At 34.3% G+C, this 25,923-nt stretch overlaps 2 protein-coding genes across 2 annotated transcripts in view; one reads left to right on the forward strand and one right to left on the reverse strand.

Annotated features, from left to right (window-relative positions):
• The window catches only part of LOC149421109 (lipase member H-A-like), a 51,398-nt gene extending 26,419 nt beyond the window's left edge, over nt 1-24,979 (reverse strand). Inside the window, exons 1-4 of the mRNA XM_089635166.1 lie at nt 24,816-24,979; nt 21,382-21,527; nt 19,263-19,356; nt 13,218-13,369 (exon numbers count right to left, since the gene is read on the reverse strand). Of these exons, the coding sequence (XP_089491292.1) occupies nt 13,218-13,369; nt 19,263-19,356; nt 21,382-21,527; nt 24,816-24,979 (556 nt within the window). The remainder of the gene's footprint in view (nt 1-13,217; nt 13,370-19,262; nt 19,357-21,381; nt 21,528-24,815) is intronic.
• Nucleotides 187-12,071, forward strand: LOC149421110 (aldehyde dehydrogenase 1A1). The gene is made up of 11 exons (XM_089635811.1): nt 187-328; nt 3,876-3,980; nt 8,493-8,760; nt 9,154-9,270; nt 9,356-9,543; nt 9,626-9,728; nt 9,819-10,003; nt 10,097-10,261; nt 10,472-10,629; nt 11,420-11,494; nt 11,803-12,071. The coding sequence occupies exons 1-11, from the start codon at nt 305-307 to the stop codon at nt 11,867-11,869; spliced, it is 1,455 nt and encodes a 484-aa protein (XP_089491937.1). The 5' UTR covers nt 187-304; the 3' UTR covers nt 11,870-12,071.
• Nucleotides 24,980-25,923: the final 944 nt, after the last annotated feature.

Raw genomic sequence — 25,923 nt, forward strand, 5'->3', positions numbered from 1 at the left:
TATTCTATAAATGTTTTTTTTTTTTAAATTACAATCGTTCTTATCTTGCAAAAATAATAAAAGTTATGCTGCCGCTATTCAACTTATTCAAGTTTTGTCACGGAAGTGTGTAGCACGATTACTGAAATAACCTCACAAGTCGAACTCACTCCGTACTTACTCCTCACGCCCCCCAGACTCTCCCAGTGAACTTTAGCGCACCTCAGTCTTCAATCTCCTCAGTCGTGCCGTGTCCTCTGCGAGTGCAATATCTAGCCAGTTCAATCCTCAAACCCTCTGTAATCTGTATTCATCTCAACAAACCATGGCTTCAGTCAAGTACACCCAGGTAAACACGACCAATCAATTTAAACCACACAGTCAAACGATTCTACTTAGTGCAAATTAGTAGCTTTGTTTACATAAAGTAGTAAAAATATCGCCTCTACTGTGTATATTTTAATCTATGTTGTGATGACAAAACTGTTACTGTTTTATGTCATATGTAATGTTTACAATATTTTTGCCGGCTGTGAATTTTATCATCCTCGTTCGCAAAACATGCGCAGGAACAGCTGGCACAAATGTCATTTTTATCGATTGGTTTGTATACGGTTCTAACTTGTCATTTTCTACTTCTAATCGGTATACTTTCATTTCAAAACGCTGATTTTATATTCCTTACATATTTTGTTTGTTATTCGTTTGTTCTTAAAATTTCTTTTCTATTACTCTCATATGTTATTTTTTATTACTTTTAATTATATTTTTTATTTACTATCAGTTATTTAAATTTATTTATTTTTCGGTAAATATAAGAAAACAGGGACACGCTTAATGCGCACATTTTATTTTAAGAATAGTAACAGTTAGATAATAATAATAATTTAGTATTTCAGTTTCCAGAAATGGAAAATATTGCATTTTAGAAGCAATTTCTTTAAAAAACGGAAAATTTGACGTCTCTTCTAAACACTGTATTTTGACAAAATAATATTAAAATGGTTTTTTGAACTTGTGTTTTTATAATTAAACCCAAACTAAGAACCAATTATAGGTTAATATTTTGTGTTAAAAAAGAGAAAAAAAACTAACCTTAACTCAATAACAATAGCCGCCAAATGAACAATCAATTTTAATTTTAAAGAAATAACTATTAGAAAATATTTATTTCCATTTCCTGAAACTGAAATACTTACTTCTCATTATTATATACTTATAAAATAAAATGTGTATATTAAGCGTCTCCTTATTTTCAATATAAATAAACCCTTTTTATTCTATTTTCTTTATAATTTAAGATATTAAAATATAATTAAATTCTTACCACCTCGGAACAGGCTCAACCCAGTGAGGTGGTTTATACAAAACGTATTTGTACGTTTGTAACTACGTATTTTGGTTAGCAAATAAATTTTAAATATAATATATATTAATTAACAATATAATATGCTATAGTATAAATTTACCGTATGCTTTTCATTATACCTACTACCTCTCTAGGTATTACCTGTTCTCAGAAGGTGACAGGATTGTAAAATAAATATTTCAGTACAATATATACCTAATCATTGCACTATTTTGTAAAAGTATTAAGCTCAACAAAGGCTTGTCATAAAGAAAAAATAGATGTTGTTGACAGATTAGGTAATATTAAATGTATTAAAAAAATCGAAGGTAGCATTATTTTTTTTAAACTTTTTTTACACGATCAACATATTTCGCAGTGTACAATTTCGTGCATTATTAATTATTTATTATTATTTAATGTGAACTGGTGGTTGTATTTTAAGTGTATTGTGTAGAAAATCACGAAAAAAACTAAGTTGGTTTATTTCGATTTGATATAGTAAACCGACCAATCTTTTTGTGAAAATCCATTTTTAAATTAAAAACCATTCCACGAATTTTATACAATTACTATTTTTATGTTCTGTGTGGCATAATTTTCAATTATTTTATTTTGGTTTTACAATTTTTGATAGATGTTTCGCTTTCCACGTTGATAAACAGTTCTCTAACGTTACTTAGCAGAGCCGAAAAAATCCATTTTTAGTTCAAATAATAGTATTCAATAAAAAATGGAGAGCTAAAATGCTATAAAATATATTTTTTGTAAACAGAATTCATAAAATTTATTTATCTCTATTAACTGTGGTAGGTAGGTACTTATAGAAGTTTTTATTGTAAGTTGTCGATATTTTCTTTTTATCAGACTACTTATAACCGGAGCCGTGCAAAAATGATTATTAATCTTATCATTACGATAAAGAATATATAGCAAGACGAACAAGCAGTTAAGATTGCAATAATCTCCGATGTATCCATTTAATTGTACAGAAAAAATAGAGTTGCAATCGTAAGTTTATCGTGAATAATGTTTGCAATTATTTTGCTACCCACTTTAACAGTATCGGCAAGGTAAATAATTATTTACTTGAAGTGCTATTGTATATTATCAGACCATCAGACGTAGGTATACCTAGGTCAACAGAATAATGTACTATTTTCCACATTCATGCTTCTCAGACACTAACCGAGTTACTGCTATAATTCACTGAGCTATCAGGGCACCCTGTATATCTTGAATTTCTAATAAATATTTTAATACCTACACCTACTATTGCAAGTTTTGTCTGCATTGTCATCAATTGCAAGCATGGTATTCCTACAAAATTGCTGATAAATGGTAACGCGTTCTCAATTTATAGCAGAAAGAAAAAAATCAACCTGTAAAAAAACAAAAATTTTGCAAACATTCGGGATCGCTGGCCACGCTTAATACAAATACATTTTGCAATAATTCGGGATCGCTGGTCACGCTTAATACGAATACATTTTGCAATCATTCGGGATCGCTGGCCACGCTTAATACGAATACATTTTTCAATCATTCGGGATCGCTGGCCACGCTTAATACGAATACATTTTTCAAATAAAACCTTTTGATTCACTTTAACTACCATAAAAGGTAACTATTTACATTTGGGAACTTTTTAATTTTAACATTCTAATTTTAAAATATGTAAAATGAAAATTCGCTTTAGTTGTATGGGATGACAGCCATTTAAAATAATTTCTGTCCATAACATTTTCTTATGTTATGTCTATGTTAGTATTCCTGATACTATACGAGTGGGTAGAAGAGATTTTATTACGTTTAATCCGTGCATATTCGGTAGATACTATATTGGCGGAACTCTGAAAATAAAATAAAGATATGTATGCATGTTTTTTAAATGAAAATTATATTCATAAAGGTTATTTTAAGTTAGGTTAGATTAGATTAGGTTAGGTTAGGTTAGGTTTTTTACATAAAATATTTTTAAAATAAAAAAAGGACTTTAAAAAATTTAATTTTGAAGTAAAAATTATAAATTTAAATTGATCAAATCGTAATAACGTCTCTTCAAGCCACTCGTGTAGTATCAGGGATAGCAACATAAATATGAAAAAGCTACGGACAGAACTAGCTGTAAATGGCTGTCATCCAATACAACGAAAGCAAATTTTCATTTTACTTTACTTGAAAATTATAATTCAGTATTTGCCATTTTCCCAAATGCAAATATGTAGTTGCCTTTTATACTAATTAAGGCAAATCAAAATGTTTCACTTTTTTCCAGAAATCTAAGAAAAGGTTTTTTTTTACTATAATGAATCCTAATTAATTAATTGTACTATGTTTATTAATAAATACGTCTATTTGTATAAATAGATGAATTTAAAAAAAATGAATCGTGAAGTGGGTTTATTTCCACTTCGAGATTTGCATTCCTTCTTTCACGAAAATAAAATCGAAATTTTATACCGATTAACATTTATACACCAAATAAAGTTTATGTAAGACAAAATATGCCAATTTTTTCAGATTCTCTCGTATTTTTTTCTTTCAGCTTTTCATCAACAATGAGTTTGTCCCTTCCGTCAGCGGGAAAACATTCGCAGACATCAACCCCGCCACAGGGACCAAGATCGTCGATGTTTCTGAAGCAACCCAGGTCTGTACACTCATTGTCGATCACCTTGTATCTATTATCGATTATCTTTGTCGTTCATCCATCGGCCGCGCTCACACAGGTTTTTCCAATCATATTACCGTATTCGAGATTTTTACATCCACACCAGTTGCACAGTTGTTTAAATTTACTCAGCCTACCACTATTTATAGCGATAATCCGATAGTAAATAAAAACTCTGAGAACGGGTTATTTATAAATGATAAGTATATTATTTGCACCTCGTTCCAGATTGTAAGTTATTCTCAAGTCTCAATATGGTCTTGGAGAGGTACTTTACTGATAAGAGTACCTACAGACTTAGAATCGAAACGTTGATTTTAACTTTAATAAATTTGGATATAGCCGTACAGTTTCTGTGATGTATGGTAAAAAGTTGGGTATTCAAGCGATAGATGGCACCAGTCATAAAGCTTACTCCAGAGTCCGACAGATGTCGCTAGAGTGTAGCAATTGCCTGTGGGGTATCCTTGTCAGACTTCAAGCTTCTAGAAACGGAGAATTACCAACCCTCGGGTAATGAACAGTGTAGCTAAATTCGGACTTATTTATTGTAACGTAAATACACGCAATTATTGTAAAGAACCTTTTACTTTATCAAGAGTTCCCAACACACTAAATCTGCAAGTAAAGGCAGAGATATAACAGTTTTCAACCTTCATATTCAACTCTCCTGTATTTCTATCTACCCTGTTGTAGATGACATAGTCCTACTGAGTCCCACAAGTCACTGGCAGTGGCACTCTTGTTCGGTGTTACATAAATAAAAAAACAAATTTAATGTAGTTTTCAGACATTAATTAAATTAATTTTTAGCTTCAAAAAATAAACATATTTTCTAATAAAAAATCTGCTATCGAGCAAACATCATAGGTAATCGAAATCTAAGTAGATACACCAAAAAGCTCTAGAAGTGCATTTTATTTTAATCAACTTTTAAAAAAAAATTGACATAATTGTTGTTGAATATTAATAAATCTATCTTATTGAAAATGTCTGCAAAAGTTGATTTGCATAATATATATTAGTTTTCTACGTTTATATGGTAATATTTGTCGATAACGATATTTTACTAGAGCAATTTTGTAAGTAGGTACTTCCCTATTTCATAAAACATATCAACGTATGGAGACAATAATTTAAATGATTGGCATTATTATGTTCAATATCAACTAGATAATCAAGCACATACATAACTAGGATTGTCATAAAGAGAATAGTGGGTAGGTATTTGATGACAAGTAATTGTTAGGAAGGTTCCGATTTGTAATCATCAAGAGACATTATGTGCACCGAAAATTCCAAACACTGCAATACAATGCAATAAAATTGTCGACACCACGACTTGTCCACGATCAAACAAATAGAAACAAATGTTCTAGCACATTATGCATAGCATGACAGGAAAAATGGCAATGGTAAATGAAATTTCTAAATTCGACATATTTAATTACTTACTCTTTAATAACCTTAAAACTTTTTTTATTACCTATCTTCGCAAATGTTAAGAACGTCAAAATGTACAAAAAACGATGGGACTATTCAACTATAAACGTCTAAGGACGGGTTGTTTCGGAGAATTTGAACAAGTCATCAAATTTCAACGTTCATTTTCAAGTTCTGTGAAAGATTTTTTTTAAGTTCTGATTTTATTTCAGTTTTGTCAAGCAACTAGCCTACAATGATATAACAGAACTTGAATAGGACTTTCACAGAACCCGAAAATGAACGTTGAAATTTGATGAATTGTTCAAATTCTCCGAAACAACCCGTCCTTCGAGTAAAGTTTTTTTAATGCATAGTACCAGAAATATAAATAACAAAATATATATTTTTAACAACGTACTGAAAATATAAACTGAATTCTTTAATAGTTAAATAAAGAAATAACGAACATAATAAATAATACATCCCCCATCCCATACATACAAGCCTAGCTTTATTATTGTAGTAATTAACTAACTAACTAACTAACCATCACGCCGTTTCCCCGCAGGTGTAGGCAGAGAGGACGGACCGCCAAACAACTCGCTCTTGGCACACGCTTCTTGCCTCATTCACGTTCATACTTCGTCTCATACATACTCTTCTATTATTCTGACTCTTAACATGCCCCGACTCGAGTATCTAATTCGCTTGACCGTGCCATGTCTTCCTCGGGCGTCCCCGACTGCTACCATTCGCAGTTGCGTCATATATCCTCCTTACACTCCTTTCTTCGCTCATTACCTCTATATGCCCAAACCATCTAAGCGTCCCTTTTTTAATCTTACTCATTACGCTTACATCCGCCTTTGTTCTTTTTGCGGATCTCCACATTCCTCACATCATTGTAGTACATCTTAAATATAACATTATGTGAAATGATTTCTATTTTCATTGTAAAATATTTTCAGTAATCGACTATAAACACTGTACATACAAAATATGATATAATTATGTATAGTAAATTGTATTTCTTAGTCCTCTTCACTAGGGTGACCTGTGCTGAGACGGACTAAAGTTATTCATTTCTATTTTATTAGTTTTCTATGTCGTTTTTTTCAGAGTTTTGAGTTTTTTCATTAATCTCTATCAGCCAGATTTTTGTTCTTGATTTGTAATCATTCAAATTTTCTATTCGCTTTATATCAGGGGGAAGGATGTTGTGGGGTTTCGTCGCAAAATAAATGTAATTTCTTTGTCCGAATGTAGTTTTATGACGACTTATTTTTAGTTGGTCGATCACTGTAAACGGTTGATGAATCTGTCGGACAATACTTCAAATAATACATTTTTAATGCTTTTCTGATATGTAAATGTTATTACAAGTCCCAACTGCCCGGAGCCAGCGGGGGGGGGGGGGCTAGATAGGAAAGAGGCAGGTTAGGAAGTATCTGGTCCTGCCTATCCTGATCTTTTCACTGAACCTTTACGTTTCCATTTTGAATGGTTGTTTTCTACTGAAAACGTATTTTCTAAATATATTTAGTTTAACCTCTTTAAATTATAGTTCGAAAAGACTTCTTCATATTTTTTTGTGGTAACATACCACATTGCAATATCATTTATAACCAGAGATGTGCAAAATGGGTACCCAAAATCATTTGAAATGCAAAATGGAAATGGGTCAAAACTTTTCCATTTGAAAATGCAAAATGCAAAATGGTTTTTAGAAAAGCATCCAAAATGCAAAATGCAAAATACCTATTTTCAAAATGCATTGAAAATGCAAAATGGTTTCTCAGGTCAAAAAATTTAAATAATTATAGAATTTTTAAACAATTTTGTCATTTAATAATGGACATCAATGTAGAACAAACATATTACATGATGGTAAATCCAAAAACACCACGACTACAGATTATGAAACCACAAAAAATTTGCGCGGGACTAATGTTGCCAACGTAAAAACATAGAAACTGCTATCTAACATTTAATATTACAGCATCATGGCCCCATGTTTAGTATTTGAATCAGTATTTTTTGTAATGGTATCACTTAATTGCCAGGGCTCCTACCAGGGAGCAACTTTACAAATGTAAATTATCTCTCATAGCGAGGTTGAGGACCGACTGATATTTGGAGCTTATCAAAAAAGATGAGTGGAGATAGTAGGAAGAATGTTGCAAAAAAGCATTTAAAATGGAAAATGCTTTGAGTAAAGCATTTAAAATGCAAAATGGAAAATACCCATTTTGCATTTTGCATTTCCATTTGAAATGGATTTATTTGAAATAAAGCACATCTCTGTTTATAATCTAATATTATGCTATACCTATCGTCAAATACTTACACATAGTTTGAGAGAGATACTTTGATTTCGTATCTCGGGGCGACCTCTAGTGAACATATAAAGAAATAAGCAAAAAATTAATTCCATTCCAAGAGTCAGAAGTCCAAATAACAGAATATGATGTATAATATGAGACGATGTATGAATGCGAATGAAACAAGGAGTGTGTCATGTGCTCCAAGACAGAGTTAGTTTGTTATATGAAATAAATAAAGTACTTCTAAAGACCGATTTATTCTTTTTTTTTAAATATGTTAGTGTGATGTATGAAGGCTTGTATGGAAACGGTTATTTTTTTCAAGGTTATGTACAATTACACATAATCACACCTCGTTTTAGACGTTGCGTTTACGCAGACTTTATCAAGGATTAAAATAGTGAAATTATGCAACAATGTTAAAAAAGAGCCGGAAGTATGCAAAGGCAACGATAAAATCATATGGGCATATCCGAGATACCATCTAGGTCACAAAAAAAAGATAGATTCCAAAAAAATATTGGGAAAATAATTGAAGATAATAAATATTTGGTGTAAAAAATCAGGTTACAATGGCGGAGTGGTTAAAGGGGTTATCCCGGTAAGACAGAGATCCTGGGTTCGATTCCCAATTGCGACCGTTCCCTTTTTTTATTTTCTGTGTCTTGTTCTGTTTCATATTTCGTTTAGATTTATTGGTATTACGTTCGCCTTCAATGATTACATATTTTATTGTTTACAGGAAGATGTGGATATTGCCGTGAAGGCAGCCCGTAAGGCATTCTCCAGGAACTCCGAATGGAGGACCTTGGATGCCTCCGGCAGGGCGAAGTTGCTCAACAAGCTGGCCGATCTAATGGAGAGAGACATCAAGGAGCTGGCCAAACTGGAGTCTCTGGACAACGGAAAGACCGTCGGGGATTCAGAGTTTGATATCAACTGCGCCATTGATACCATCAGGTACTTCGCTGGCTGGTGTGACAAGATTCACGGAAACACCATCCCTGCTGGTTAGTTCATTTATGGTATGAGATTGAATCAAATCGCTAGCTTTTCAACGTAATTATTTAAATTTTTATTCATATTTAATTACTATCGCATTATCGCTCTTCTGAAATTCGAAGAAAATATCCATATCAACTGCAATCAGCGATTTTCCTATTGACTCCCCTTGTTAGTTCTTAAAATTCACATAATTTAACTAAAACCATTTTTATAACTAAACTAGATAATTGTAATTTGTGAAATTAACGTGTTAGAAAATCGCAGGAAACTTAATATTTTCAAAATGCATAACTTTCTTTGAACAAAAGATTTGTCTTGAACCGTCACGCTACGTTTTTGATTTTTTCTCAACTTCTAATTTATGCTGTTGTCATATTGTTAACATTATCTTTTTACAGATGGAAATGTGATTTGCATGACTCGCAAAGAGCCAGTTGGAGTGTGTGGACAGCTCATCCCCTGGAACTACCCTATCCTCATGCTGGTATGGAAATGGGGACCTGCTCTCGCCGCGGGTAAGCTGTACCTTTATTTTCAAAGCACTTCTCAAGATTTAGATTGCCAAATTACATCTTGAATGTATTAAACTTTTGATACCAGGTTGCACCCTGGTCCTGAAGCCAGCTGACCAAACACCCTTGACAGCCCTGGCCATGGCAGCCCTCTCCAAGGAAGCTGGTTTCCCGGCTGGAGTCATCGGTGTCCTACCCGGATCTGGCTCTACTACTGGAGTGGCGATCTCTTCCCACATGGATATCGACAAAGTGGCTTTCACTGGATCGACAGTGGTACTTGGACAGTTCTTCTTTTGTCTAAAATAATACAAAGTTTCTAATAAAAGTGCTCTTGTAAAACAATATTTATTTTTAGGTTGGAAGAAAGATCATGCAGGCCGCAGCGTTATCTAACCTGAAGAGGGTGTCCTTGGAATTAGGAGGAAAGAGTCCTTTGGTCATTTTCGACGATGCTGACGGTTGGTATTCCGTTTCAATTTTAGATGAGAAGCCTTTCACTTTGTTATTAATCTATATTTTTTATTTATCTTTTGGATAATTCATTATAGTTGATGAAGCTGTTGAGATTGCTTTTAATGCCATCTTCGCTAACCACGGCCAAAACTGCTGTGCTGGATCTAGAACCTACGTCCACGAAAAGATATACGATGCCTTCGTTAAGAAAGCTGCAGCCAAAGCTTCCTTGAGGAAGGTTGGAGACCCATTCAAGGACGGCACAGAACAGGGACCACAGGTAAAACAAATTCATATTACGATACATTATATGTATGAAAATAGGAAATGGTGTACTTTGGTCTATTATTACCTTTCAATTTCTGATTTTCAGATCGATGAGAGAATGATGAACCGAGTTCTGGATTTCATCGAGTCAGGAAAGAAAGAGGGAGCTCGTCTAGAGACAGGGGGTTCCAGAGTAGGATCCGAAGGTTACTTTGTACAGGCTACAGTATTCTCCAATGTCACCGACAACATGACTATTGCCAAGGAAGAGGTGGGTCCATCAATCTTATAATTCAAAATACATATTTCAGGTAAAGAAATTGGAGAAACCAGGACCAATATTTAATTCGTTGGATTATGAAATTCAGGCCAAAGAATAAACAATGTGACCTAAGAGTTTATAATTGACTTTAAGCGTGCATTACTTAAGGGATATAATTTAGAAGGAACTCTATAGTAATGATGTTCTTCACTCCATCAGATCTTTGGTCCAGTTCAGTCCATCCTCAAATTCTCATCCCTTGAGGAGGTGATCGAGAGGGCCAATGATTCCAACTATGGACTAGCTGCAGGAATTGTAACACAGAACATCAACACCGCGCTTACTTTCGCTAAGGCCGTTGAAGCTGGATCCGTCTGGTAACTAACCAACTATTTGTAATTATTGTTTCATATCATATTCCGAAGATCATACCTACGGAATGATTTGTCGGTTTTTGAGTTATTTCTCTCGTGTAAGTAAGGCTGGCCGCGGACAGCTGCGCACGGCTACGTTTCACACGAGGCTTTAGCTTCGCTCACTATGAGCTGCCATACACATCAACACATAGCGGGCCACGCTTTGCACGGCTGCGTAGGTATGTGACACACAGACACACACGTGGGCTGCAGTGAATGCGCCGGCCGAGTGAATTTTGCAGGGCCCACGGCGGGCACGTCTCTTCCCACACACACCGCTGTGTGAGATGAAACTGGGCATTTTCGTGGCGTAGCTCATATAACAATGTGTGACCAGAACGCTGTATCAAGCTATGTAGCTTTTGTGTCAATTGTGGCGATGGACTTCATGCGCAGCTGTCTGTGGCCCGCTTACTTCAACAATTTATCAAAGTTCAAAGTTGATTTTCAAGTTCTGTGAAGGTTCTATTCAATTTCTGTTTTTACATGATTATTGGCCAGATGTTTCACAAAACTGAAATAATTACAGAACTTGGATTGAACCTTCACAGAACTTAACATACAACTTTGAAATTTAATGAATTCTTCAAATTCTCTGAAACAACCCATCCTAATATATTTTAGTGTAACTGGCACCAAAAAAATGGCTTATATGAAGCACCTCGGTGGTATTGAATCAACGAATAGGTAGGAACTATTGATCTAACAATCGGAATAGGAAGCAAATGTAAAATGACTTATTTTTTTACAGGGTGAACTGCTTCGACTATGTTGTTCCCCAAGCTCCATTTGGTGGATTCAAGCAATCTGGTACAGGAAGGGAATTGTGAGTCATTGATTTTTTTTAGTTCTAATATTTGCTGCTTGTCGTTATTGAATTTATAATATTTCAGGCACGTCGTATTTGAAACACCCGCCCTCTGTCCCCTCGTACCCCGCAAATATACTACGTTCGTAGTGACGTCTATCAATTCGTTTGAATTTAGACACACGATTCAATTCGACTTGTTCTTTTAATGTTTTTCGTTTCATTCTTCAGCCTCCAAACAAAACCTTTTTTTTTTGGTCCATCCAGTACACAATTATATACAAGAAAGAGATGATATACTCAACTACCCATTTTTATGTTTTCAGGGGAGAGGATTCTCTGAAGGAATATTTGGAAACAAAGACCGTGACCATCAAACTGCCATCCAAATAAGCTCAACAAACACACGCACGTAGAGAAAAAAACTGTAAGATATTGGTTGCCACCAAGGGTATTAAATTTGATGTATTTATATAACTGGCAACATATTATATCGAAATATTAATGTAACATAGTATGTATGTATTTGACATTGTAAAAATTGTCAATAAAGTTAAATTTTATATCTGAATTTATAAAAATAACGCCATGCATTATTTCTTTTCATCGTATTATCTTTTTCCAAATGGATTAACAGATCGGAAGCCAAATGATTTCTGAATAAATTTTAATTTTAAAGCTTTTGAAGGCTTGTCAGAAAATTTCAAAAACATCTAGGTACTTACATATTTATTTGATTGAATTTTTTCATTAACTTCGGAGTTTTTTTAAAATAAAACCATATTCAATGGCCTAATATTGTTAAGATTTATTTTAAACCATTTTACACTGATTCTTTTTAAGCATATGAAAATATGGCTATGAAAAAATTACATTTCTTAATTTTTTACTATAAATAGTTTCTGTATTTGGCTCATTGTATAAAGAAGTAGCATTATTTATTCATTTGAAACAGAAGGTGTTGTTAGAAACGATAAAAAGGTAAATTCAACACTATCATTCTGAAATGATCTAAAATGAGATCATTTCAGAATAAGCATCGCCGCGTGATTTATGTATCGCTGATAAATCTGTCGTAACCTTTCCATCTTTCTCATAATTTAGTTCAATTTGGGTGGCGGTTTTGAGTACTACCGCCCAGGGAACCATTTATTGGATAATCAATACCTCTGATATAGGTCATCCCGAGTGGTTCGCTACGTTTGATAATTTAGCAGGGGTGCTTGGGTTCATCGGGTGAGGTGTTTTTAGGATACGCCTGCCCAACAGCTGCTTGGTACGCCACATCGGGAGACGCTGGTTTGAAGAGACCCTTTGGTCAGGTCTCTCGATCCATCGCCTTGCTTCGCAGTGGAAGGCTTTGAGAGTGGCTTTTCCTTCCCAGAACTTCGAAATCTAACAGAATCTGAGGTCACAACGGAGGTATTTATTTATTTATTCATAAAACGGTTATGCACCAATAAATTACGGAGAAGATTACAAATTTGAGATACATGTAAGTATAAAAGGTCACGAGGTTAGTTTTACTATAGACATGCGTCAAAAGATTGCTGAAAAATTTGCTGAACTGTCGAACCGTGACGTTGAATGTGCCGATGGTCAATGCATTTTGAATGGCTTTGTTGATTGGCTCGTTAAGTCTTCAGTAAGAAGTTGTATGTGATCTCCCACAGCATATATCTGCGCTAGGACCATGACATGTTTTACAGGTAGGTACTTCTTCATCCTCAAATTGACTCACCCACTATCTTGTGCTGCGGCTCCGTAAGGTGGTTGGATACCATCCCGCAGATGTGCGCCCCCAGCGAGTGTCCCACGCAGGTCGTCATTCGCGCCAGGGCTCCCTCGTACGTCAGCCGCGCATACAACTGCGCCGTGCACTGTGCAACTAACCTAAAATTACAAAAATATATTATAGCGTATCTATAGCAGTCACATGGAAGGGGAGTTTGAGTTTAAGGGGGGGGGACTGAAAACATAAGAATGATAGCACAGATCCGTGAGAAATCTCGGTATAGTTATATTATAATATAATTGTAGGGTTTTTGAAGCTGAAAATATTTATAATTTTTATCCTCAAGATAAATATTGAAATTTTTTAGATATTTACCTAGAGAACACTGATAGAAAACTTAAAAATCTGGCAAAAATTTAAACAAAAGAAATACACATTTCAATTACAGAATTATTATTTTTTTTAAATAATAAAAATAAAACTTTTTTCTGATTTTAGGTGGGTATAAAAATTGGCTGGAGTTCATTATTGTGCATTGCCATAGTCATTTTTATACTCTTCCGCTGATTGTTGTGACAAATTGAATAAATGAGCGTAATAATTTCTTAGAAGTTTATCGCATGCTTTTTTTCCTATATCCATTTTCTCTTTTAGAGTAGGCACAGCCCAAATCAAAACATGACAAATCCATTCCGATTTATTTATTTGTGTCTTTATTTTCCCCTTAGATTTTACAAAATAAATAGGATAATTTGCATAGCAACTGTGAGAAATTCAGTGAAGAAGTTGAGAAGTTAAATAATCGGAAAAATTAAATGACAAAACAAGATTTTCCTATCGAAATATTCACTTGAAGCATAGTACTTTTAAGTTTCTTATTTTTTCTTTCAATCATCTTGTTGCCATTAGCGGCTAATACACGTCCATTTTGGAGCGATGGTACCGCACGCCACAGTTTTAAAGTAAGGTTACGGTTTGGGGTGGCGATACAATATGCTATACGCATCAAAACTTTTTTTTATAAGACCATATCGCTCGCCATACAATCCCATACAGACCGTTCACACCTGACACATGATGATAAGTGAAAAAGTGGGCGTAGCGACGATGATATGCCGTAATCTGCTAGCCAGACGATATTTGAAAATATGATGCAACCCTTTGGCAAGAGAGGAGGTCAGTTCAATTTACGGAGCGCCGTGATCACGTGACTGTCAACTGTCAAGGTACAAAGAAATGATATTGCGCGGCAGCTCCTCAATTGATGCGTATAGGGTAATGTGTCTTAAGGTAGAAACACACTGGGTCGACGTACTACGTTCTAATAGTACTACGTTCCCAGGTCAACAAGCACACTGGTTCACACACAAGCACATTGTAGCTTTGTCATGTCTTACGATTCAGAGAGCGAAATTGGTGAAATGAAATTTGGTTAAGATTTATTTATATTATTTTATTAAGTCAATTGTCAAACAAACAATCATAGATATACCAAACATAACAGTAGATGTATAGATAATACCATTCATAAATGTGTAATCAACTCGTTGGAGGCGTGACGCCACCCTCTCCAACTTTACATGTCCCACGCCAATCTAGACAACTCAGATCGGCGTAACTATAAAAGCATGAGTTTGCGTAGCGTGTGATAAGTGTCTTTCTAAAGCATCTATTTCCATAGAAAATTTACACATTGTAAAGTCCAGATTCTTAATACGTTGCTTACGTAGCGTACGTCGATCCAGTGTGTTTCTACCTTTAGGCTTTAGGGGCCGTTCAAGTATTACGTAAGCAGATTTATTACAATTATTTACCCCCTCTTCCCCCTTGTCACCAAAAGTAAGCAAAGCTCTAACCCCCCCCCTCCCATGCTTACGTAAAAATTGGTACCTATATGCATTTTTCTGTTAATGTATTTTGTTTTTTAAGCGAGTACCTAAACGTATTAATTATTTGTGGGAATCCCCGAATATGTATTCGGTTTTCAAACATAGACAATGTGTGGGTTGCCAATGTGTAAACAAAAAATAACTACTGCTGAGCAGTGCTGACGTAATCACTATCTCGACCCCCCCACCCTCCCATGTCATCAAAAATAAGCAAAGCAAAGACCCCCCTGCCCCCCTATAGTGCTTACATAATACTTGAACGGCCCCTTACAGCGCAGTCAATTGTGAGACTTTCCTGTGCGGCTGCCTAGAGTGGCGCAGATGGCGTGTGGATGGACCTATTTAAAACCATAAACGATCGTAACGCCCTCCTTTTTGTCTACTTTATTTTGACAACCTGTACGCATACATTTTTTTGATATTATTTCTATTAAGACTCCTAGCACGTTCCAAATTAATAATGGATAATATTTGACTTTCGAAAATATTCAAATTGCGACGTGACCGATTATGGCAAATTATTTCCAGTAATTTTGAATGTCAACAATAGACCGTTAATACTGACGTGCTACTGCCATTGTAAATATTATTACCTATCTAGGGTACTCAGTGCTAACATTACAATAATTTGCCCGAATCATAATCCGAATCAGTTTATTGTGGGTTAGTAAATCAAATTGAATAGATTTAGATTACAGTGGGACTTAAGGCGAAGCTTAATGCTAAATCACTATTTTGATTCATCTTTATAACGAATTGGTGTACATTATGAATACCAAAAATATGCTTTAAATAAATTGAAGGTTTTCCTATCGTTTCGCTTGAGTCAAATACAAATAAAAAATAAATTACTCTACAAAAAAAAATAAAAGTAAAATACTAAAAAATTTTTTTTTTGAATATAAATGTATGAACGCATAAAGTAAAAAAACTTTTTAAAGATACAGTATTATAGCTAAGATTATCTGTGACAGTTTCACTTGAATAACTTTTATGCTTTCTAATAAAATTATTTACAAAATAAATAAAAACCAGTATTGTGCTTGAAATCGAACGTTTGTAGACTCTATTTGTCAAGCGATGTTAATTGCATATCACCTACGATATAAGGTATACTAAGAATATACTCATTTTTGGCTTGTAGCTTCCTCTTAAGATAATATTAATAAATCTCAAAAAAAATATACGAAACAAAAAAGATCGATCTCGTTTCGAATTAATAATAATAATCGTTATTTAAGAAATTTCCAAAATAAACATGTAAGTAGATAGAATACATAACTAATACATAAATTAAATATCCCACTAGAAGACTTGCAATATCATTTCTTATTAAATACTCAAAATACACATTGGAAAACAGGTGTAAAATAAACGACTTAACTTTTTTATTCAAAATTCTAAACTCTAAATTCAACTGTTGCGAACTTCTGCAACTCAAAAACTTACGAATACCTACAATAACAACACGACAAAATACACTATTCCACTGCAACACACATAAACACAATTGCGAACTACCCAATACAACGGTTTCACACTATGGGAAACCAATACTTAGGTGATGTCGATATATTTAATATTAACTCTGCGGATTTTGTGGATTACGTAAAAGACTTATTTCAACACTATTCCTAAATGAAAGTTATATTTTTGTAAACTAGTCAAATCGCTGTATTTTTTAATTTATGTTCTTGTTATTATTAATTTTGTTTCTTGAATATATTATTTTTTTAATTTAATTGTAATTGCATGTAAAAGCCCTCTGGGTGTTAAGTGAATAAATAAAATAAAATAAATAACTAAAATAAAATAAAAATAAATACGTAAAGTTGAGGTTTCTCATAACCTACCTCGCTAGGCTAGCGGCTAGCTGTGTCGAGGCAATCATTTAAAAAGTTTATTTAAATACTTATGAGTATACCTACACTTATAATTTTTATTACAATATAAATACTCAATATTTTTGTTGGATCAATAGTTTCGAATTTAGGTGAGGGCACCTTATTATTACTTTTTATCCAAATTATAATGTCCTTTTTGAAATTTCTTTAATCACATTTTTTTATGTTCTCTGGAAGAGTATTGTACAATCTTGTTGCAATTTCACATTTGTTATTGTTAAAACTATGTAAAAAAACGATTTTATATATTAATTTTTATTGTTTCTCTGTGTAACTAAATCGACTGTATTGTTTACTATTATATAACTTTACAATTGAAAAAGTCCTCCTCCACACACAGGTGAACTCCTAGCGTGGAGGACAATATACTATACCTTTGTTGTACTAATATATTTAAGAATAAATAAAAATACAAATTTAAAAAATGTACCTAAAATTTCTTTGACCGAAAGTAGTTTGCATTACAAGAATTTGGAGTAAATCTTTGTTATTTTTTCGACACAGCGAGTTTTTACAGCGAGTATTTAAACTTTTGGCGTGGTATAAATGTATGCTTGCAAATAGGTGCGTGAGGATTGTTTTTGTCAAATACATTCATAATATTAAATTATACCGCCAGAGGGGCAGAGTGGTCGAATTTTGCCTGCAGACTCCTATTCGGGATTTACCCGAAACATACGATTTGAATTCGACCAATCAGAGGGCCTAGATCGTCCAGACGCTAGCGTAATAATACTATTACATTGTGTTTCTTATGCCCTTAAAATTTATTGTTTTAATGTTTAATTCTTGTAAAAATTATTATTTTCTGTAATTTGTAATTACGTAAACTATAGCGTTTTTTCATTACCACACCCATATATTGCTTTCTCCCTCACATATATCAATTAGCAATTTGGTCTTCTCTTTCATGTATTTTGTCTCTGTCTATTATACACTCTTACTTTTTTATATTATATTCTGTCTCCCTCTGTCCTCCTATATACAAGCCCATTCACTGTCTTAGTTTTTAGTTTTTAACTAACATCCTGATGAAGCTTAACTGAAGCGAAACCGGTAGATATGAAAATTAATAAAAAATTAAGTGGTTAAAACAAAGTATTTTATTTAATTATAGATCATTACCAGAGATGTGCTTTATTTCAAATAAATCCATTTCAAATGGAAATGCTAAATGCAAAATGGGTATTTTCCATTTTGCATTTTAAATGCTTTTCTCAATGCATTTTCCATTTTAAATACTTTTTTGCAACATTCTTCCTACTATCTCCACTCATCTTTTTTTCATAAGCCCCAAATATCAGTCGGTCCTCAACCTCGCTATGAGAGATAATTTATATTTGTCAAGTTGCTCCCTGGTAGGAGCCCTGGCAATTGAGTGATACCATTACAAAAAATACTGATTCAAATACTGAACATGGGGCCATGACGCTGTAATATTAAATGTTAGATAGCAGTTTCTATGTTTTTACGTTGGCAACATTCCCGTCAAATTTTTTGTGGTTTCATAATCTGTAGTTGTGGTGTTTTTGGATTTACCATCATGTAATATGTTTGTTCTACATTGATGTCCATTATTAAATGACAAAATTGTTTAAAAATTCTATAATTATTTTGATTGTTTGACCTGAGAAACCATTTTGCATTTTCAATGCATTTTGGAAATGGGTATTTTGCATTTTGCATTTGAAATGCTTTTCTAAAAACCATTTTGCATTTTGCATTTTCAATTGGAAAAGTTTTGACCCATTTCCATTTTGCATTTCAAATGGTTTTGGGTACCCATTTTGCACATCTCTGATCATTACCAATTGAACCCAGGACCTCAGCCTTGCCGGGGCTTTGCTCTACCACTGTTAATATTTTAACTGTATCATACTTCGACTAAGAACCACCAACATTATGTTTCAATACTTGTTGGCTGGTATTTTTATACGTGATTACAAAAATCTACCCGAATTTAATTGCTACATAGTTTATTTGATAAACATATTTATGTTTATTTTTAATATAAGAGATCTATTGACTTTGCTACTAATATTCAAAGCCTCGATTCTAATATTTAATCACTAAAGATAATAAATACTAACAATTTTACTCTCAAACGAAAAATGAGAAACAGAAATATCAGAAACAGTTAAATCAGAAACAGAAAAATCAGAAACGGAAAAACCAGAAACAGAAAAATCAGAAACAGAAAAATCAGAAACAGAAAAATCAGTAACAGAAAAATCAGAAACATAATATTATGGACTTACTTGGTATTAGATAACGCCGATAGGTAACAGGGGAATACCGTCAGAGGAGCCCAGTCCACAGTGAACACGTTATAGTCCCCCCTGGACAGGTAGGCTGAAACGGGAAATTACAAGTAAGTTCATTACTACGTCACCACTACTGAGCAAGTAGGTGATCAGGTTTTATAAGTTTCTAGAAGTCAGTTATAAGCGTGTAGTCTGAATACTGAATACATGAACATCGCAGAATAATAATAATCGTTCGATAGAAGTGAAATACATTATTTATTAAAATACGAGTACTCGTAAAGTAATTTATATGTAAATATACAACACATATTATGGACATTCCTACGACGACAGATAGAGGCATAAAAGTATTCAATCACCTTGTCAAGTTGACCTAATGTATTTACCCGTACGTGTAGTATTTTTTTCAATATTATATTGATTACATTTTATGCTTTTTACTGTCCAACTAGGAAGGATTCCCGTTTTAGGACAGTCAAATTTCCAGATTTCAAGTTATCCTAGACGAATACAGGATTTATTTATTTTTTTATTTATTTAAGACTAGATTAAATAAGTATGTTAAAACGAAGATACATAAAAAGATGCAGTTCGATAAACTTATACAGTATCGCACTCGAAAGTAAAAATTCACAAATCATGATAAATATCCCCGTCTGGGACGACCAACTAGATGTATTTCATCCAATGACGTATATAAATAGAGTCAGCTTTGACGTTCGAAGTATGGGTCACGCTAATCGGATCATTGTCCGATGTGAGATATCTTGGGCATCAGTAGATTACAAGCGCTCGCCGGGCACAGGTCTCCGGCGATAACTTCAAAATATTGTGTAAGTCGTAGGGAAAGCAATACCTTTCATCTGTAAGGGTTTTACCATAATCAGTAGTCGTGTAAATTCACTTATTAATGTAATAAACTCGTGGGGCATTTGTGTGGCGGCGGCCGCCGGTCACCTTTGAAACGTTCGTTTAGTTCATTCGAGGTCGTAAGGACTCGGGCGACATCGACAGTCGCCACACCCCTCTTCCTACTTCCCGCACGGGAACCATATTTCACACTGATATTGCAAGGAATGTAGACTCTATTTATTTATAACTCAGTGATTACATCTAGAAAACATCGTTGAACGTTTCCGGTAGCATAGTAGGTACTTTAAAAAATACTAAATAACATTCTGATATACTCTTGGTCGATGCCTCTTGTGCTCTCTGCAATTTTGTCTTTTTCAATCAAGGCCCAGAGGAGACTGAGTTTTGAAATGAAGACAATAAGAAAATGGTTTTAGAAAAATCGCATCTTGCAATCTTTCAAACAACCTATACTAGCTGCTGAAAACCATCCATCTTAGAAGCAACAGACTGTAACACATCAGGGAACAGAAATGATCAAAGAATGGCAACTAATAACTGATGAGAAAATTACATTCAATTCCTTTATTTCGCAGACATTTAGCAAACACATTCGCGCATTCACAGACTGATTGAAAAACTGAAAATATTGCTAATGGCTGCCAAAGATTACCAAAGACTGGTAAGAAAAAAATTTCACATATTCACTACCCTCGAGTCATTTCAGCGGGATAATTTCAAGACGAATATATTTTCTAGTGGTGCTGGTAAACGAGCAAGATAATTTGACCATTATTGCCTATTGGTATTGGTCGTCAATATTGTCGTGTCTCGTCAAGATTGCCGCAATGTTTAAGACAAATTCGCAACACAAAAAATACAATCTCCTGCAATAACTCCATCAAACATAGGTATGTAAAATTGAAAATAAAATCCCCAAGTTATTGATATTCATCTCGTTCGAAATTACGACAGTTTTGGTAGTTAAGATTTGGCGAACAGAGGCGCACTTCACAATAGATTAATTAGTTAATAAGAAAATAGATTTGGCCCCGCAATATTGTCGTAATATCAGTTGCTGAGCGAACTCACCAAGACATTGTAATACGTCTATAAGAATAGGCAATACAAGACAATCTTGACCGGCAATACCAAAATATTGATTGAAATACTTTGCCGGCAATATATTATCGTAAAAAGTTTCTTGTTTACCAAAGCCTTAATAATACAAGAATGAAGTGAAGTGAAATAGACTCACCTTTAGCTATAAAGGACATGGGGGTCTTCCCCTCGGTCCCGTTGAACCCGTGGATGATGATGACATTCTTGCGGGCGGGGGCCCATCCCAGTGCCTCCAGAGACTCCTGCCCCACCACGTTGATCTGCTGCTTCGGGGGGTGATCCCTAGGGCACACCTAATGCTTTTTACTCAACACTATCAAAGACATAGTAAATACGCAAGGCGGCTCCCTCGTGGATCGGTAAGGAATCGACATAAACCGAATGCTGTAAGAGACCATACGCATAAAATTCACACAATAGACTGCGCTTACTTTGGCGAACTATTATTTTTTTGCGCACTGTTTTACTGTACTTGGTTTCTGTCGATTCTTTACTGGCCCATGAGGAAGCCGAGAAGTACGATTTTTTTACATCTATTTAAATTTCGATTTAACTTTCTTGATTGAATGAATAAAGTGGAGTATTGGAGGTGGAATTTAATCCACTTCCCGATATCCGATCGAGCTAAAACTCGGCAGATATACTCGTTGACGATGACAATGCATTCTATCAACTTTTGATGGTACTCATGCACACACCCGCATTTTTCTGAAATTGGATGACATTATAAATAAAAATTCACAACAGTTAATATACGAAATAAATGTGGGTGCTATCCAATTAGAATTTGGCTTAGCTTAGGTGTTAGCGTTGTTGACCCTGGGGGGAAAGTTTAATCCTCAGTCAACCAAAAAAAAAATAAAAAAAACATCTATTAATATAAATGGATGTATCACAGTAAAAAAACTTGTTTTTTTTTATTTTTTACGGATTGATTTTTTATACGACTGAGACGGTTAACGTAGAAATGGTGGAGCTCAGAAAACCACTTTATATAACCACTTATATTCCACGCCCATATTTACAATCTAAATACGTTTATCTCGGTTCGAGATTTTTGGGTTGGTATATGGCCCAGTATATCAGTCGGTTCGTATCCTCTCGCTATGTGCCACATCCCTCACTCAAATTTTAGCCGGCTAAACCAGCCGCTAAGCTGCAGAATAGTTCCTGTTTTAGACGTCGAGGCGCTAGCAGTGACTAATGTCAAATATGACGTTTACGCGATTAATTACGTAGGTACTTCCATCTCACCGAAATGTGCGTAAATTGTCGGATTTTATCAGTATCGACAATATATTCATCGAGCGATGAAGGGTGTTGATTTTATTAATTGATAATTAATCTATAATAGACAAATGGTGTGGTAAGGTATTATAAGAGAGATTTTTCAACGGTTTATTCTTCATATTTTCATGAATATTGCATTGACTCCAGCAAACAAATTCAATCAGCACCATGCTGATTGAAGTGGGGAACTTTATCAAAAAAAGCAAATAAATCCCGTCTAAAAACATTTGACATTTTGAAAGCTCTCGAACTCCCGATGACAGTAGAGAGCACAGATGTACCACTCACGTAGACTGTAATTTGGTTTTACATAGAAAAAATAAAAACATTTCTTCATTAAAAACAAAAACAACACGTGTAATGTTACTAATATCTAGGCTTCCGACCCATATACGGTTTGTGTTCCAAGCCGCGCTAAGCTCGACATTCCAACCAAGCCTAGCTTTAAATCAACCGATATACAGGGCCTATGTCACTTCTACGCTGACCACCTCAAAGCCACCAGATTCTTGTATAAACAGTGATCTTTCGCACACCTTGTGGTAATCATAGTTTAATTTCACTAACCTATTTGCATTTGTAACTTTCTATTAAAACAGTAATCAGAGCGAATTGCCTTTTTTTATTCAATAACCTGTTTCTTTAAAACTGTTTAATCTTGTTGTAAAAAAGTGGTGCTATTTGTAGATTCAATGCGTTCCAATTTTCATCTTTGGAAAGTGAATCTCAAACTGTCGCTGCATTGTTTGTGAGGCGATGCGTATAACCAAATGTCTTAGTACTACAATTGTTCCCGATTGACTTGGTTCTCTTTACACGATCAGTTGAACAGGGAGAAACATCGTTCGGTAGTCGGTCTTGTTAACCACAATTCTTTGTATTAGTGTAGCTACATTCCGTCTACCAGCTTACTATATCGTACTGACTTGTAGGTAGGTACTTACGTCTGATAGTAGCAACGGAATTTCCCAAAGATATTAGAAGAACGAGATATGCTATGTTGGCCGCCGGACCGTAGGCGGAGTACTACCTATTTAGGGTACTTTGAATACTATCGGGACGTGTACGCACAGAAATCTGTTCTATGTATTAGTGCGGATACCTTAGCGTAAGCGAAGGTGTGCAGTAGTATTGGTGAACAAAACCGGCGACACTGGGCAAAACAATTCCACACAGTATGAACTGCTCATAGCACATCTCGTTCTTCTAATATCTTTGGAATTTCCACTGAAGATGACTCGACAATGAAAGAAAATTCTAATGTAAATGTCTACAAGCTCAATAAAAGCTAGCGACATAAACCGATATAAGGCGGCTCGCACTTCGGTTCGCAAATGTATAGGTTGCTAAGATCTGGTCACTAACTTAGAGCTACAATTAGAGGCGATTCTGCTTGCAAATAGCTCGTAGAAACTTGTTCCAGTATTATAACGCGATTAGCGGTGCGTGTAGACCGAATACGATAATTTTAGTTAGAGCGTTGGGAGAGTTGGAGGTCAGTTGAAGGTAAAAAAGCGGGACGTATTTTTTCGCTGTCTCATCTAAATATAACACATCAATGGTCACTAAACACTAATGCCGTTTTAAACATGGTTTCGATTCTCCGTGGCCTTATTTATGAGTAGTTACTCGTAGTTCAGCGCCCTTGAGATGAGGCCCAGATTCTTGCGTATGTCATTAAGAATTCATTTTATCGTCAATATTAATAAATTAAATGAATAGTAATTGTATCCGTAACAATCGTGTTATATGCACAATGCTGTTAAAAGTCGTCCGTGAGAAATTGATGGTGAAAACAGTAAGTTTTTATTGCTTTAAAAATAGGGCTAAACATTCAAATTACTCGTAGACAAAGCAATGTACATATATCTCTCTAGGACAGGGTGGGGAACCTCGGACTGATATATTTCAACTTTGACCAACTGTCAAGGTTCAGTTATTATCGGAGAAGTTCAAACGTAAAAGGTTCAATATTAAATTTATGTAATAGGTCAAAGTTTAAGGTTCAATGGTTAAGTTCAAAGGTCAAATATGAAAGTTCAAAGGTCAAAGTTAATATTATTGTGGTTGAAATGTAATAGTCCAAAGTTGAACGGTGTTTGATCATTTGTGTATTAAAAAAAATGCTTGTCTAAAACAATGGAACGCGTTGATATAATAACTATTATTCTATCATTGCCCAAAAGTATTTAGGAAGAAACGATCATCAAATTAATGTAATTCAATTAGTTCCCCTGGCGTCACAACGATAAGTCACTAAACAAACAAGTAATTTCTTACGGTGTATACATGAAGAATTTAACATCAGAATCGGGACACTTGGGTTGAACTTTACGGACGCAGCGCCAGTAACGGATGTCCATCGCCGACCAGAATGCTGCATCGGAAACTAAAAAAGAGAAATATATAATAATATAGTATATTGATGGCAGGAGATATGGCATGGAATAGTGCCGACTGTCGCCTAGTTATGACCAAAATACACTGACTTTAAAAATGCACTATGGGTGAACGATGTTTGTGACACACGTTATGCACCCGGTTTCATACTAATAATGTAATGAAACTTCATTTGCACAAAATAACTATACATACCAAGGAAGAACCTTTTTCAATCAACTCCCTGAGGAAATCAGAATCATAAACGACAAACGCCAAGCTTTGAGCATTTTGAAAAAATATTTTAAAGATAAATTATCAAAAAAGTGAAAAGTAAATATTCTACTTAAGAAGCAATTTCTTCTCTAAATATAGTTTACATATTAATAAAAAAAATCACAATTGTCTTTATCCCAGAAACTAATAAAATCATATTTTTATTTATATATTATAGCTACTAGTAGTACATTTTACTTACAATAATTTTTTTCCTACTTCTCTTGATTCTATATGTATATCTACAATAACATAATGTACACTCCTCTTCAAACCACAATCAAATGCTTCTCTGGAAGAGTAGTATTAAAGATTGTCATTGTAAATTATAAACCTTATTACTTACATGTACTTTTCCCTTTAATAAAAAAAAAATTTAAAAAATCATGGCTCATCTCCCTTGTTTCTATTATTATCAATGTTAGACATTTACGAATACCTAACGCAACTGTGACTTCAATCTAATGGGAGATCTTTGCGAAATATTCACTCGGTTTTAGATTCATCACAGTTTGGCTTCTCATTGCCAAATTCAGTAGCAGGTCTCAACATAAACAATTCCAAATTTAAATAAACCGCAAATAAACGATTCGAGTTGCCACAAAATCTGATTCGAAATTCTTAAGTAGGTACGTACTTGCAAAATTGATGTTATGAAAGACCCGTAGTTGAAAATCGATCTAATTTTGATTGTTTGTTTTAGTGGCGCCCATATGAATATTGATACCATACC

Source organism: Hesperophylax consimilis, chromosome 9, assembly GCF_061612785.1.
Source record: "Hesperophylax consimilis isolate HC1 chromosome 9, BYU_Hcon_1.0, whole genome shotgun sequence".
Taxonomy (NCBI): domain Eukaryota; kingdom Metazoa; phylum Arthropoda; class Insecta; order Trichoptera; family Limnephilidae; genus Hesperophylax; species Hesperophylax consimilis.

Coding starts and splice junctions, on each gene's coding strand:
- LOC149421110 (XM_089635811.1), top strand. CDS start 305: ATGGCTTCAGTCAAGTACACCCAG. Junction 9,544..9,625: donor CTTTCACTGGATCGACAGTG/GTACTTGGACAG, acceptor ATTTATTTTTAG/GTTGGAAGAAAGATCATGCA. Junction 9,729..9,818: donor CATTTTCGACGATGCTGACG/GTTGGTATTCCG, acceptor AATTCATTATAG/TTGATGAAGCTGTTGAGATT.